General features: G+C 38.0%; 1 protein-coding gene across 5 annotated transcripts in view; it reads right to left on the reverse strand.

Moving 5' to 3' along the window:
- LOC121951759 (RNA-binding Raly-like protein) overlaps positions 1 to 16,021 on the reverse strand; it is a 62,601-nt gene that overhangs the window by 12,994 nt on the left and 33,586 nt on the right. For all 5 annotated transcript variants that reach the window (XR_015778199.1, XM_042498218.2, XM_088085717.1 and 2 more), the window contains one exon: positions 449 to 524. Coding sequence is in view for 4 of the 5 variants with exons in the window: in XM_042498218.2 (XP_042354152.2) it covers positions 449 to 524 (76 nt within the window). In the remaining variant the exon portion in view is untranslated. The remainder of the gene's footprint in view (positions 1 to 448; positions 525 to 16,021) is intronic.

Here is a 16,021-nt window from a genome sequence, read left to right on the forward strand (position 1 = left end):
CAATGCTGTTATCTTCAAAATGAGCGGTTTTAAATGAGGTTTTCTAAAAGTTGGGAACATTTACTTTCTCTGAGATTTTTGAAGAAACTTAAGAAGAAACTTAGACACTCAACTTTGATATCATATGCGCATTCTTACTATTTCAAGTCGCGCTTCCAGAGGCTTTAAGATCCCCAGTGAATGGCTATTTTGTTTTTTTCTTAGTCTGTTCAGATGTCAGCTGCATCACTTCTTTCTTGCGCCCTGGTTTTTCTTTGATTCCAACACTGAAATGTCAGTATGAGGGAATGTGTAATAACAACAGACACTGATAGCACAGTTTGGGAATTGGCTGTTTCTCCAGAAGCACCCGAGCAGACAGCAGAGTATAAGTACGGTGGGAAAACTAGGTCAGCAAAGCAATATCCGGCTGATACAGTGAAATAAGACACACGTGTTTCTCACAGACCTGTAGAGGGATGAGAGAGGCCTCTTGGAGACCATCTTAGTCCTGTACGGTTTTGGCTCTCCTGCCATGTTGATATCTGGAAACAAAATGAAAATCGATGTCATGATGTGATACGGCAGCAGCTCACAATATAAAGAAAACACTGAGGCTGCAGAAACAATGAAATTCTCTGTCAAATATATTTTCAAAACAAAAACGATACAGGATATCTTTATGTGCTGCGATGAGAAATAGATTTATGAACTTTAGAGATGTTTAACCCTTTAAACTCTGCCATAGAATGGTGAGCCATCGCATATGTTGGTATTTTTTGCTTATTGTGATTTCTTGGAGTTTTTCGAAACATTTCATATCCCTAAAATCTCTACAACCTAAGCTAAAAAGTTGTGGATGTCAATAAATATTTGATAAAAGAAGAGAAATACAATTACAAAAAACTTAAAATCTGACATGATATTTCATTGGATTTGAAAAAATAAGCACACAAAACATATTGATAAAAAAAATTCTTAAAATATTTCTTCACACTCCACAAGTTATTTGAACTGTACTCAATTTAGTTTATGAGCAGAATATAAAGGTGTTAGATAATTTCAACTGCAGTAGAAATGTTTCCCCAGTGCCTGCATTGGTAGTTTTTGGTATTTCATATCACTTGTATCTGTACAACCTAAAATCTAAAAGGTTTTGTAAGTCAAAAACCATAATACTTGATAAAAGTATTGAAATCACGTCATTTCTGCTCTTTCACCGTCTTTTGGACCACCTGTAGGATGAAATAGCGTCATTGCAGGCAGACAACGTGATGGCGCAGAAAACAGAAGTCTTAGCTTTCTGCTTGAAAAAAATTAATAAAATATTATTATTAATAATAATAATAATAATAAAAGTATACCCTAGATATTGTAGTTTTTATTTTTGATCCATTGTAACAGGACTTTAACAACTCCTAATGACCGCCAGCGCAAGGTTCATTTTGAGAGAGTTAAATTTGGGTTAATACACCGCTGTATGTGAAATACTTGCAGGGTGCACAAACATGGTAGCATTTGGGGATTTTTTGATCACCGTGGAGGCATGAAGGAAAAACAGCATTTCTTAACAATTTCAAATTAAAAGGAGTGATTAACTGACATAAAATGGTCATTGTTGTGGTTTTCTTTTCTATTTTTGACAAAAGTGACAAATAAAACAAGACCAAGCAACTTTCATTATTACAACTGTGGGAAGTCACAAATTAGACGATTTACTTTTGAGGACAGACAGTTGAGATTAGAGGAAGAGCATCGCTGACAAACGTTAAGCGGCTGACTCCCGCTAAATCACTTCTCAGACATGGACAAATCAGTCAGACTTCATTTTCGCTGTCCTTTAAATTTCACCTCTTGGATAACCTCTCACATTTTTTCCACCAATTCTAGAGAAATGGATTTCATGTGGGAAACTTTGCAGTGAAGCCCTGCAGACTCAAAGTCAGTGTTTTAAGAAGGAGCCTTATAAAAAATGCAAGGAGAGGCATCATTTCTATTTAACTTTTAAGCTACCTTACTATTAAATTTTCATGGTAGCTACTGTAATATATAACACACAAAAGCACAACATGCAGATATTACCCACAAAAGTTTCTCTAACTGCGTCAACAAAGTCTAAAATATTTAAAACACATTATCAAGTCAAAGCATCCAAAAATTCTCATAAAAACAGGGTTGAAAAGGGTGATTTAGTGCAAAATGTTTTAGCTGTTTGATGCATGAGAAATGATGTGCAGTGGACATTCACCATGATGCACAATAGACAGTCTATGATGCACAAAAAAACATAAAAGAAAACATTTAGTGACTATACTGCACAACTGTGACCTTATCCTGGACCCCAACACCTCCATTATGCATTTTGTTAACAGGGCTATAAGCGTATTCACTACAATACGACGATGCTGCAACGTTTTGAGAGCTGGAGGGGAGACAAAGTCGTAAAAGGGACGGATATGTGCTATATACATGTTATTAAAACAACAGGAAGTTTGGTCCACTGATCAACACGGTCAGCGTGACGTACAACTCATGGAGGCAGCTATAGAAATTAAGTTGCTCTTTCTGTGAATTGTAAGCCAATCAAATCTTTACATGAAACAGACAGTTTTAGATTCAGTGTGACTTCACTTCCTGGAGATAACATCATAACCAATGTCTATGAGAAAAGTATCCCAAAATCTGTCAAGAAATCATTAAAAAAAAGCTGCTCCCCACTGTATAACTGCAGAACTTGCATGAAACTCATACCGTTTTTAAGTTTTTTTCACTATCACAGTGATTCAATGATTGTCTGTACATCCATGGTTATACATCAAACAGAACCTGTTAATGGGCACACTGTGAGGGAGTCTCAGTGGGGGGTCCACAGTGTAAACTCCTGCTGTGACAAATACTGAACAAGGTTTACTCAAAAGGTTTGCACTGCAGCAAGAACTGCACAGTAACAATTAAATATCAGCACAATACTGCTACATACACATAACCCTGTAACGTACTCTCTCTCACAGATACTCAGTGAAACCAGAATTATCCTCTAATGCCTGTATGCCTCCATGAACCGGTCAAGCTGCAGTTGTAAAAGGTTTATTGGAGAAAATTCCCTCAAGATATCTAAAGGTCACATTCACAAGAACAATAAGGATAAGGTCATAGTGACCTTTGATCCCCAAATGTTACCAGTTCATCATTGAGTCCAAATTGATGTTTTCGTGTCAAATCTAAGGAAAAACCTCAAGGTGTTCTTGAGATATTACATTAACAAGAATGAGACAGAGGAAGTCACAGTGACCTTTGACCTATGACCACCAACATCAAAAAAAATTCATCGTTCAGTCCTGTGGATGTTTTTGCCAAATTTGAGTAAACTCCCTCAAGGCATTCCTGTGATACTGCATTCATGAGATGGATGTACACATGCACGTAAGGATGGACAACCCAAAAACATGCCAGCAACAGCTGCAGAAGACTAATGTTAAACAAGAAGCTGAACATGATGTCGCCATTTAGAAAAGAGAAAAAATACCGTTTTCCATTTTTTTTATATCAGAAAACATTACAACCATTGCTAAAAGATCTGTAAAGCTTGATTTAATCAGATATATTAATCAGATTTGTTTATCAATGTACAGACCTTTTTTATAACAAATTTTGGTTATTATTGGTCATTTGTAAGACAAAAGTATACATTCATCCAACTGCTGATTTAAATTAAACAGTCTGAATTTTAATGAATGGGTTATGGCAGGCACAAATAACAGATTCGAAAATTAATGTCAATTAAAAAAAAAAAATCATGAAGTTGCAATAGAAATCCAAACCTTTTCTGGTTGCGGCTTCTCTGTTTTAAGGAGAATACTGTTTTGGACTCAAACAACAAAACTTTATTTAATCAACTCATCAAAAGTCTACAGATAAACTTCACTGGCAGTATTTGTTAGTTGAAGCTGAGGGGCTGGCGGAGGTTTGTGCTGTCTAAGCACCTGTCGGACTCTTTGTGATGAGTAACCAGATGAACTAAGGTAGAAAGCATTGATTTGTTTAGTGATTTAACTTAAGCGCACTCCATCTTTCAAAGAGAAACAGATCAAGACGAGCAGAGAGGCTGAAAACTTTTTAAAGGCCTTGAGACAACTGAGACATTGATTGTGCAAAAGAAAAGGACAGAGTCAATGATAGGACAGTTTTCATAACATCTTTTTCACTTAGTTAAAAGACGGAAAAACAGCGAAATCCCCTTCAACTGCATTAGCAGACGACTGTGACTCATCACCACACGACTCTCGTGATGACTGACAGCCTCTTCTACCTGCCAAGAGCCCTACTGCGCTAAAACAGGCTGGTATCACTGCGTTTAGTCTGCCGGCGTGTCGTCGCTGCTTCAGCTCAAACTCGGCTCAATCAGCCTTGAGTGCTGCTCAAGGTCATACCGAAAAACACAAACAAATATCAAACACCGCCTTCCCACACATACACAGAGGCGCACACCGACAAAGCGGGGCAGATCCCTGTCTGATGGATGAGTCACCCCTGACAGCTTCAAAAAGTTGCACAGATAAAACATCAGCTTTGCATCAACCGCCTTGGGGATCATGCAGCAGCAAATGTCATGACAGGAGCTGAAGTCAAGTCATTTCGCCGAAAGCGTTGCAGTGTTAGCTTTTTCTCTCTTTTTCCTCCCACTGGAGGAGATGATAATGAAATCCTGAGCTGCAATGTTAATGCACTGAGCTTATGAATAAAAGAATGCACGATATCTCAGAATACCAGATCTATGTCACACCTTTTCCCTCGCACACACTTCAGCAGCTGCACCTGGATGCTCCAACACGTTGTCCGCAGATTAACCACGGTGCTGTCTGGAGCCCAGACTTCCCCCTTCCTCTCTCTTTCTTTTCATTCCCTCCTCGCTCTCCCTAATGGCCTAATGGATCGGGGATGTATCGGTGGCTTTCAGGTGCACGGGGACGGCTGTATCATTATCATTAGGCTCCAGGAAGATGTGAGGAATGGCTCACGTTGAAAGTGCGCTCTCCTCTCTCTGGTCCCCTGCTGGGGTCATTAAAGAGAGAGCAGGGCACTAAAAAGCACTCTCCAACCAACACCCCACCAGATGCACACTGAGCCTGTGATTAATTACAGTCATTATTTTAACCATACACAAAAATGGACTCTGTGTGTGTGTGTGTGTGTGTGTGTGTGTGTGTGTGTGTGTGTGTGTGTGTGTGTGTGTGTGTGTGTGCTTTCAGACTTGTTGGTACATGTATCTATAAAAAGGTTGAGGCTGGAGACAGAAAAGATCGTTGCTTAGCAATGAGCCACAGCCAGTTAGGACTTGATTGATACCATAAACTCTGTGCAGCATCACACTGAGAGCGAATATAAAAAGTTGCTTTATTTTGAGACCATTATGAGCGAGTTGGCCTCAGAGGAATAACACCGAGACACTTTCAAAGGCTACAAAAAAAAAAAAAAGGTGTCAGAAAGATACTGTAAAACCACTAAGCATCCTCTCGACTGCTGAGAGACTATTCTGGTTTGATGCTGGTAAATTATTGAATGCTGTCACATGATGTTGTAAAGAAAGCTTAAAGGAATACTTCACCCACAAAATGACAGTTTGTAAATCAATTACTCATACTGTTTTACGTTGAATTTGTGAAGAAAACTTTTTCTCGTATGCCTCCACGGAAAATGGCATATTTATCTATGAATTATGAACCTATATCAAAACATTTGTTTACAAACTCTCAAACCATTCATGCAATATGATCCAAGCCTCATTTACCAGACGTTTGATCAGTGCTTCCCAAACATGCATTTTCTTTAAAAAAAAAACAAAAAACAAACTTAGAGCTGGAGTCTGGCTTTGAGGAAAGCTCAGATAAGTTTCGCTTTCAGTTCAGTTTGAAATACTAAGGTTATGTAGTGAAAATACATGTGTTTATTAAGTACTTATCATAGGACAAATGAGAGTTGAAATATTCTGCAAAGGTTGTGTGAGAGGCTATAAACTGATGTTTTGATAGTTAAACATGGTTAAAAATGACCACCAATCAATTAATAAATATGTTGTTTTTTTAAAGAAGTCTTTTTAAAGATCTGCGGGATCCCTGCCTCAAGGTTTTCTTGAAAAATTACATTCATAATATGAGACGGACACAAGATCACATTAAGCTTTGACCACCAAAGTTCATTCTAGACTCAAAGTGGATGTTTGTGCCAAAGTTGAAGAAATTCCCCCAAAGTGCTCTGAAGATATCGCACTCACGAGAACGAGACAGGCGTATGTGCGGACAACCTGAAAACATAATGCTTCCAGCCATGGCTACCGCCGGCGTGGAGGCTTGAAAAGATGGTAAAAAGCATTTCAATAAATATTTAAATCAAAGACAAAGGAAATGTGTCCAAAATGTAGGAAATTTTGATCAAACACTTAAAAATAAATATGTCTTAAGGAGAAATAAACAGATTGAACTGACTATTTCACGTTACAATATCATAAAAATATAATATAAGCAAAATTTTTCGTTATTAGAGCTAACTTGCAGTAAATTCCTCTAAACACATACACAAGTTTTATTTCAACACATTCTAGTTTTTAAGTCATACACTCTGAGGTCAAAGAAGTGTTTTCACACCACTTTCCTCTCTTCTGTGTACAAGATGAAAGCATCAATCGCGGGCTTTACCCGACCTCATTTTAATTAAGTGTCTCCTACAGCAAAAATGTGGCTGAGTTCACTAACAGTTTCCTCCATCCACACTGGATCCTTCAAGAATACAATCATCACCACCTCGGGGCACCTCTGACTCACTTTGGCTTCATTCATATTAATGACGCTGCGCTAAATTACCTGTGAGTGAGTGTCTATTTTAGTTAGATATAGACCCCTCGGCTCAGCGTGCCCTTGAGCTCTTTGTCTCTGGAGGTGTGGACAAGTCATTACAGCCGGACCGAGCGCAGACAATCAGAGTCACGGCACACAAAAATTTGAATTAGTCCACTGGGATGAGCTCGATTTGAAAAGGAAAAAGCAGCTAAATAACTGTGTAGCCTTCTGTTGAGCCGAGCACACGCTGAATTATAGCGTGTTAGTAATTTTCCTCTTGGCTGAGGTTATTCTCAGAGGTAGCAATACATTTCAAGAGACTTTACAAACCAACTTTTAGCTCTGGGAATATGAATAGATGTGAAGTAAGTGGTCGTCCATGTTAAACTAGTCCTCTCTGTCCAATTATGACAAAAGAGGTAAGTGATGCGGTAATAACACCTTAGAAAGAAACGAGAGAATACATTTTCTCCCTGCACTGATGCCCAAACACAGCCCTTGGCAGGCAAAGCATCACTCCTGGCACTGAGCAAACTCCATCTCTGCTGTTGCACGCATCCTGAGAGCAGGTGAGCAGTATTTGATTAAGAGATCATCCAGGCACCTGTGTGAATACAAATGTGCGACTAAGACATCCTGCGTGACAGCGGTCGCAGATTCAATCTACGCTGCGTTTTCGCGCCCCCGTAAATCTGACAGGGAGGACTTGAATAATCTCCGATCTCGGCTCAAGGGCACAGGAAGCTTCAGCTTTTTATTACACCTCAGAGTGTGTTTCCTTAAGCAGGGCAGGGTGAGTGACAGGGTGAGGAAGATCACACTGTGAGTGTGTGTCTGGGTGTGCACACGTGTGTGTGTGTGTGTGTGTGTGTGTGGACATAATGACCTTGTGCTCACATTATCTTTAAAATACGTTTCACGCCGGACAGATAGCGACTGCAGATTGTATTTTAATTGCGATTAGTCACATTTGTAGACACAATGAATGTAATTATTGATAGTCTATCAGTCAGTTGCATCTTGGTTCACTGAGACAAAGTGTAAGACTTCAGATAGACGTGTGAAATTCGGACCTTGGATGAAGCTGTTTAGCTGTAAAATGAGAACGTTTGTGACGTGATTGCCGTGTTGGATAGAGTCGACAGGCCTTGAGTTGAGAAATAGGCAATGCAGTGACAGAATCTGGATTCATATTTGAATCATATTCATAATCTCACTGCCTCGTGTGACATTTTGACCACAGTTTACAAGCAGGGGTTAACATAACTGACAGCTGCTTTAGAGACTCTTTTGCTCTTATTTGTTTGTGTGTGTTAAGGCCTCATGCCGTATTCACACAGAACGTGATGAAAAATGTTCATGTACTTGCACATATACGGCCCACTGGATTATTTTTGGAGCATTTTGCAACTCAGAAAAAATTTGCCCTCAACAGCTGTGGTTGTGCTTGCGTTAGCCCGGAGAGGCAGATAAAGAATAACTTGGTTTACAGTGAAATACAACAAAACGCGTGGCCCCGTGCCCTGACGCAGAGTGAACCAAGAAGCTAACGCTGTTATTTATCAAACTTTAACGGCAGCACATTACACGCCGTCTGTTGTTTGCCTTCCACAATAAAAGACCAACTTATTAATCAGAGCACTTTTATAAGAAGCAACTCAACAAAAATAGCTAAAACAAGACACAGGTGTATCGACATCCATGTCTTTGAAAACATGGATGCTTCACACACAGAAGATCTAAACAATCGACACCCAAGTTTAGTGTCAACAATTCACTATCTGACCAAACGTCTACCATTCAACCCTGAGATCTCATCACTTTATCATTTGTGCTATCAGATATTTTACCTATTATACCTATTTGTGTAAACATTTGTCATAATTAGTGCACTTATTTTAAATTAGGGCCAAAAACATGTTTTGTGAGGTCACAGTGACCTTTGACAACCAAATTCTTATCAGCTCGTTCTCGTGTCCAAGTGGACTTTGTGCCAAATTTGATGAAATTCCCTCAAAGTCTTCTTTAGATATCATATTCATGGTGACTTTTGACCTTTGACCATCCAAATCTGACCAGTTCATTGTTGAGTCCAAGTAAACATTCGTGAAAATTTGAAGAAATTCCCTCAAGGCGTTTGTCAGATATCACGAAAATGGGACAAACGTGCATACGTATGGACAATCCAAAAACATAATGGCTCCTGCCACAGGTATCACCGGGGCAAATGCAAAAAAAACAACAACAAAAAAAAACTCAGTCAATGGACAGAAATGTAGTTATTTTTCAAGAAAAAGAAAAGGTAAATATCTGATGGCTCTAACTAAATACTGCATGTTAGAGATTATCACCCATTAGCTTCAAGGCATCATTGATGTCTATTAAAATTACTCTGTCAACTCTCTGTGAACCACCTACACTGATCTAGAGTATTTTACTTCCTGACTGATTCAAATCAGGATGAGGTCCTCGAGGCTTTCACAGTTTTTGTTATGGTTGGAAGGCCACACGTGGATTAATTGCTGTCCTTCGTTAATGAATTCCTTGTACTTTGCTCTTTCGCCCTCTTAAGAAAAATGGTTACTTGGCACCGCATAAATTTGGCAGCCCGTCCCCCGAGCTCCTGAGGATCTAATAAAAATCATTTTCATTAGACCTGCTGAGCCGTGGTCCATTAAAGAGCGCGTGATGTGGGGCTGCTAAATTTTGGGGTTGACTGTGCTCAATATATCGCATTGGGAGTGCAATCATTAGTGGGCGAATGTTCTTATATCCAAAGACGGTAAAGAAGGTAAAACTTTGATGCAGCTACATCTCAACATTGGTGTTGATTTTTGCATTAAATCATAATGAGCACATTGCTGTAGCCCGAGGTAAAAGTAATTTAAGTCTTTCATCTCTCCTGAGCTGTTAATGCACTTTTTCCCTTTTTTCATTTTGGCTTTCTTTTTTTCTTCTTATGATGTAACTATGTGGCTCTTAAGTGCAACGCTTTGAAACATTTTAACCCCCTGGAGCTGGTCCATCACTTCCACCCCACCACACGCTCATGAATCTGTGCAAGCAGCTGGAAAACAAACAGGCAGCTGCCACCTGCTTCAAACTACTTGTACATCTGCTCCGAAAACTCTGCCTCTTTACTCTTGAAACACTCGGCAGCATACATGATTAGGCATCGGCTCCATGAAATGATTAGGTGATTAATCATATAGTTGGCCGACAGAACATCAAGTCAAAAAATGTTGACGTTTGATTGATTATTTCAGTCAGTGGTTTCTCACCTGTGGGTAAAGCACAGCACTCCACTTATCCAGAAGGAAATATCAAACAAGATATTTTTATTTCTGTAAAATTGGGTTCAACAAATCTAAGCAGAATCTATTTTCCATCCAGCATGCTCCCACCAGACACTGCCCACCACAGAGAATTAAACTGCAGGGTCAACACATTATCGGCCTGGCCAATTATCTGTATGTGTGTTTTATTTTAATGCTCGTCGATTAAATTATTAATTAAAAAGTGCAAAGAAAGTATCAGCAAGGGAGGGACTAAAACCCCAGGGAGCTACTTTTATTTATTCATTTATTATTTAAATTTTCACTTTACTTTTAAAAAAAAGTTTGTGGGAAACTTGCTGTACTTGATGTTGAAAGTTTCAGTTTTGATTAAACATTTGTTAAAGGCATTTAGACAAAGTTTTGTGTTGGAGTTTGTTATATAGCAAATTCGAAAAATTACCGTTCCAAATATCGGTTATCGGTCCCATTAACTACTAATAATCAGTATTGGTCTACCCCTACTGTGGGTGGTCCAATACTGAATTCATGCCATGGCAACTTCAGTCGCTGAACTAAAGCAAGAGAATAAAAGACTCCAGGAACTAGAAAGTAAATCTAGGCGCAAAAATATCACGATCGTTGGGGTCCCGGAGGGCAAAGTGAAAGGGAAGCCTGAATTTATCATTTAGGACGCACTGCATTGAACAGCTCAAAACACCGAAAGTCTCCAGACCCCCAAAGATAACCACATGCATGCATCTCACAGAGGAGAAAGAGAAGCTTCTCTGCTCTGGAAACAGCATTCGAAGGAAAACATATGTCAACAAATCTTAATCATCCCTGACTAACAGCAGCGGCACTACAAATGTTAAGAGGAGAATCAGCACGAGCTATATTTACCGTTCAGGCTTCATGTTCCTCATCTACGGGAACTAAAAATATTCAGAAACCTACATATAGCAAAGACTTTTGCAGACCAAAAATTTTGAAACTTTTAACGTTTGAGTCTTGGGAAAGGCTTTGAACCCGATTTAACATAGTGGCAAAAAGTGGAATTACAGCCCCTGGGTCCAACACATCCCATTGACGTACACTGTGAAAGAGACGTTTGTATATCTGTGAATAAATCATCTTTAGTGTCAAAACCTTCATAAATCAATTGGCTGACAACATTTCAACAGAGAAGAGTTGCAGGATAAAATAGTAGTATCCCCAATCAAGTTGGTGAAGCGCTAACGCTGTGTTGCATGGCCTGCCTGTGTTTTAGTGCTTACAAACATATTTTTAGCCTGTAAATGAATCCTTTTTTATCAAGGGTCTACGTTACCACGCTTGTATTTCATCTCTGCTCTGCATTTCTGCATGTCATGCTAAGTGTGTGTCTTTGCTTAATGCTACGTGCATGATTATTTGTGCTAAAAAGCTGTATGTTGTTGCTTCATGTTGTGTGCATGGCTATTTTGTGCTAAAATGCTACATATTGTTGCTGTGCTGTTGTTTTGTACTGTTGTTCTGCTGTTTCTTGTTGCTTCACATGGCTTGCGTTCTGTCTTGCAAGTTTCTGTTTGTTGTTGCTATTAAAAAAAACAATGCTGACAAAGTTTTCCTTTATGAATTTCATTTACGGTTAAAAAAAGGTTATAAATCGCAATATATTGCCATATAGATAATCAGAATACTCAGCACATCGTAACACTTTTTAAAATTGCATCAATATTACATGGTGACTTCAGTATTGTCATAATATTGTACTGTTGGGCTTTCCCAGCAACTGAGTTAATGTAACGTAAGGCAAGCACAATGTTTGAATAATTTTGTTGTTTTTTGAAGATTTGTTTACTTGACTGAGCATTGAGGTTCAAGCAACAGCCCCTAAAATGTTAATAATGAATATAATTGTAAGTTGCAGCCCTTACATTATATATTTAAATAAATATTAATAAACAGACCTGAAACCTGCAAAACACTCTGGCTGTATAAATAATTTAATCTCATCATGAATCAGTAAATATAGATGTTAATATATGAGATTCATTAACATAATAAATTATTCATTTACCAACAGAGAGAGAGATCTGCTAAACATGCAAAGATATCTCAATCAGCATGTAGATTCTTGTGAACGCAGGTGCACCTCACACCTGAAGCTGCAGCCAACCACTGAACAGCTCCAGTGTGAACAATCAGGAGAGCGTTAGTTTGCTCAAAGGCACCTCTCGCTGAACAATCTCAACATCACAAGAACTCCATTATGATTTTTCAGACTGCAGTCACCACAAAGATTAAAATAAATGTTACGCCCTTTAGGAAGCAATCTCCTGCCTGTGATCAAGTCACTGAGAAAAATGAAGCTTTCACACGAGTCCTGTGAAAAGCACAAAAGCTGGATGAAAAGGGGATGTATGTGATCCATATTGCCAAAAGATTAGCATACTGGCCCTGGTGTGTAAATGATTATTCTGCATGATTTGCATCAGTAGCCATGCTTCAATTTCCATGCATGATGAGAGCTAAAATGCAATATTTTACAGTGATTTTGAGATGAAACAAGGGTGGTTTTTCATCTCTATAGAATTACACATTTACATACACATACTGCAACAGAAAGAAGAAGAAGCACAGTGCAGTGGCAAAGCAGCCTGCACACACGTCACTTACTTTAACAAAAAAATATCAAGTTTCTGAAGAAATAATCAGTCTGTGGCAGCAGTGGAAGGAGTCCTATCTTTTTAGAGACAGTACTCTATTTATCAGTATAAAGGGTTGCTAGGGTGCAACTTTGTTTTTATATGCACCATGACCCTCCCTGGATCTACAGTGTTTTCTCTTGAGCCTCCCAGAGTGACGAAGCATGATCATCCCTTCACCATTTAAAAACACATTTTCTGGCTGTGATAAACAGTGTGATTTTGGAGATTAAAATAAAAAAACATGCCTTTTAAACCCACTTGCTGGTTTTGGGGTTTTAAGGGTATGTATAATAAATACAAAACATGACCAGTCTACCCTTTGAACCCTGGGTTTGTGCCATTCTGTTCAAAAACATCAGGAAAAAAAGGCAATGAGCAACTTGACAAGAAATGTCCTGCAAATTCAAGAAATTAGTAGATTTATGACAAATTTCCCAGTGAAAAAAAGAAAAAGCCAGGGAAAAATTATAGCTATTATAATTCCATATTGTAAATTATATACACTTTTTTTCCGCTTGTGCATATTTGGGAAGGGGGGTTTGCTTATTTTCCTCTCCCATGGTTTTGAAATAAATTAAGCCAATTTGCTTAGATTTCAAAGGGTTAAAGGTGAATGTCTCTCCCTCCCCTCAGCCAAATCAAAAAACATAAATCCCTCTCCAGTGATTAAAAAGATATATGGAATGCCTCCCCTGTTTTGCACCACCCCCTCTCCTTTTATAAATAAGGAACAGTCGCTTAAGTAAAAGTAGCAATACCAAAATGAAAAATAAAGTTATGCATTTAAAATACTCGAGGAAAAATACACAAGTATTGGCAGCAAATTGAACTGAAAGCATGAAAGTACTTATTATGCAAAGCTCAATTTCCAGCGTCTTTTTGTTGTTGTTTTAATTTTATTCCGGATTCACCAGCATCTGCAGGCCTAACCAACAGCTGTAATGGTGGTACAGCTTTACCTAAAACAATGCATTTTTTAATGCATTTATATGTTTTCATATTTAAAATTTTGATCTGCAAAGTGTATTAAGTTTAACCCTTTAAAAGCTGTATTGACATCAGTTTTTTGTGCTGCAGATGCCTTTCACAAGCATTTAAACCTCTGAAAGCCGGCTTTGATTGCTTTTAAAAACATGATAAATAGACGATGAGCAAGAAAATGGTGAAAAGTGACAAGAAAGTGACCTGATACTAGGTAAGACAGGGATAGTGAACATTACTTAAAAAATATAAATAAAAAAAATAGGGGAAAATGTCTAGAATACTATATTTAAAAAAATGTTTATAATAATGTGTGTGTTTATGCGTGTGTATATATATATATATATATATATATATATATATATATATATATATATATATATATATATATATATATATATATATATATATATAATTTTTAGCAGCTTTTTCAGGTCATGTCCTGTTTATTTTTGTTTTTTTACTTTTCATTTATTGCTTATTTTCAGGTCTCTTGTTACTTTTTACACATTATTTTGATCATTTTTAGGTCATTTCTTGTTTAGTCGCTCATTACTCTCTTCCTATGTTTTTGAAAGAAATCAAGTCAGTTTACTCAGGTGTCCAAGGGTTAAAGTGGCATAAAATGTTCAACAAAAAAAGAGAAAATACTCAAGTAAAGTAGCCTGCAAGTCTCTCAAGTCTCTTTGCACCACTTAGTTATATTCCACCACTGCATAGGAGAACTCCAAAAATGATAAATGTCAATGTTAAGACTGAACACTAGTTTAACACCTGAATGAATTAAAAACACACCGTAGACACACTAACAGGTTTACACACACTTATGTCCAAACTAGCAGCACTGACTTCAGCGACATAAACTCTCAGTCATGAGTGAAAAACGCCTCATACTCACATCTGTGGTTGCGACGCCTGCCTTTGTACCTGGTCATGACTAACCGGTACAACACGAGTGATTTCTTCACGGTGCTGGAGCCCAGTTTCGCCTCCTTTTCTCCCCCTAAAATCATCCAGACTGCCGGTGAAGCTGCTCGAGCTCCAGCCTCACAGCCGAGCCGCTTCAGACCGTACCATTTATCCAGCGATCCCAGGGGGAGCTCTCTGCTCAAATACAACTCCTCTCTGCTCCAAATACACCAGTTTAAATAATAATCCCGGTTTAGTCTCTGTGTAGCAGATTAGGCAGTGAGGGAAATTACATTAATTATGATCCTTTAGGGATGACAGTTTCAGGCGATTTCAAAAAGCCCCTCTCCCCTTAAATACCACATTTGTGTGACCAGAAAGGAGATATGAGCATGTGGAAAATAAAAAAAAAACATAGGAAAATAGCATTGATTATATACATCTCTACAAAATTAAATAATATTTTCTATATTTTACATGTTATACAGGGCCGTAGTAAGAATATTTGTTTTAAAGGGGACCTATTATGCTCTTTTTCAGCTTCATACTTATATTTTGGGTTACTACAAGAACATGTTTACAGGTTTTAAACTACAAATGTAATATTACATGCTTAAATAAATTACATTTATTATTTTTTTGTCTACTACTATTGTTATATGTTATATTATTGTTACCATTATTGTTGCTGTGAATCTCTCCCCTCTCTTCTCCTCTCTCTCTCTCTCTTTCTGTCTCTCTCTTTCTCATGTATCATTTTAACATCTACTGTATCTATCTATATCTATATCTAACCATCTATTGCCCATCTGGATCCCTCCCCAGTTGCTCTTCCTATGGTTTCAATCATTTTTCCCTGTTAAAGGGTTTTTTGGGGGAGTTTTTCCTTAGTTGATGTGAGGGTTGTTACGCTGTAAATCCCTGTGACACCACACTGATTGCCACATAAAGCTTTTAATCACACCATCAAATCCCCTTTTTATAGCATCAAATATCTAATCAAAACCAAACTTATTAGAAAAACAAATATTCTAACAAAAATAATTGTAATAAGAAGCAACTAAATTGACTGAAACCATCTTTGGGAGATATTAATTTGTCATGTACATTGAGTTTTTAGTTTGGCCCAGGTCCCATCTGCTAACATGGAGGGAGCAGGATTTATGATCTGTACAGCGTTCAGCCACCAGGAGGCCATAGAGATGTTTTGGCTTCACTTTGGGGGAGCTGTTATGATGTTCATACCGATTTATAATAGATCCATGGTCCGTGCAGTCTATGATTTAAACATACGCCAACAATCGCATGATTGCAAAAAAAATTAACATTCACATTAATATTCTCTCCTTTC

The sequence above is a fragment of the Plectropomus leopardus genome, chromosome 12 (assembly GCF_026936395.1).
Source record: "Plectropomus leopardus strain MGB_pleo_1.0 chromosome 12, ASM2693639v1, whole genome shotgun sequence".
NCBI lineage: Eukaryota > Metazoa > Chordata > Actinopteri > Perciformes > Serranidae > Plectropomus > Plectropomus leopardus.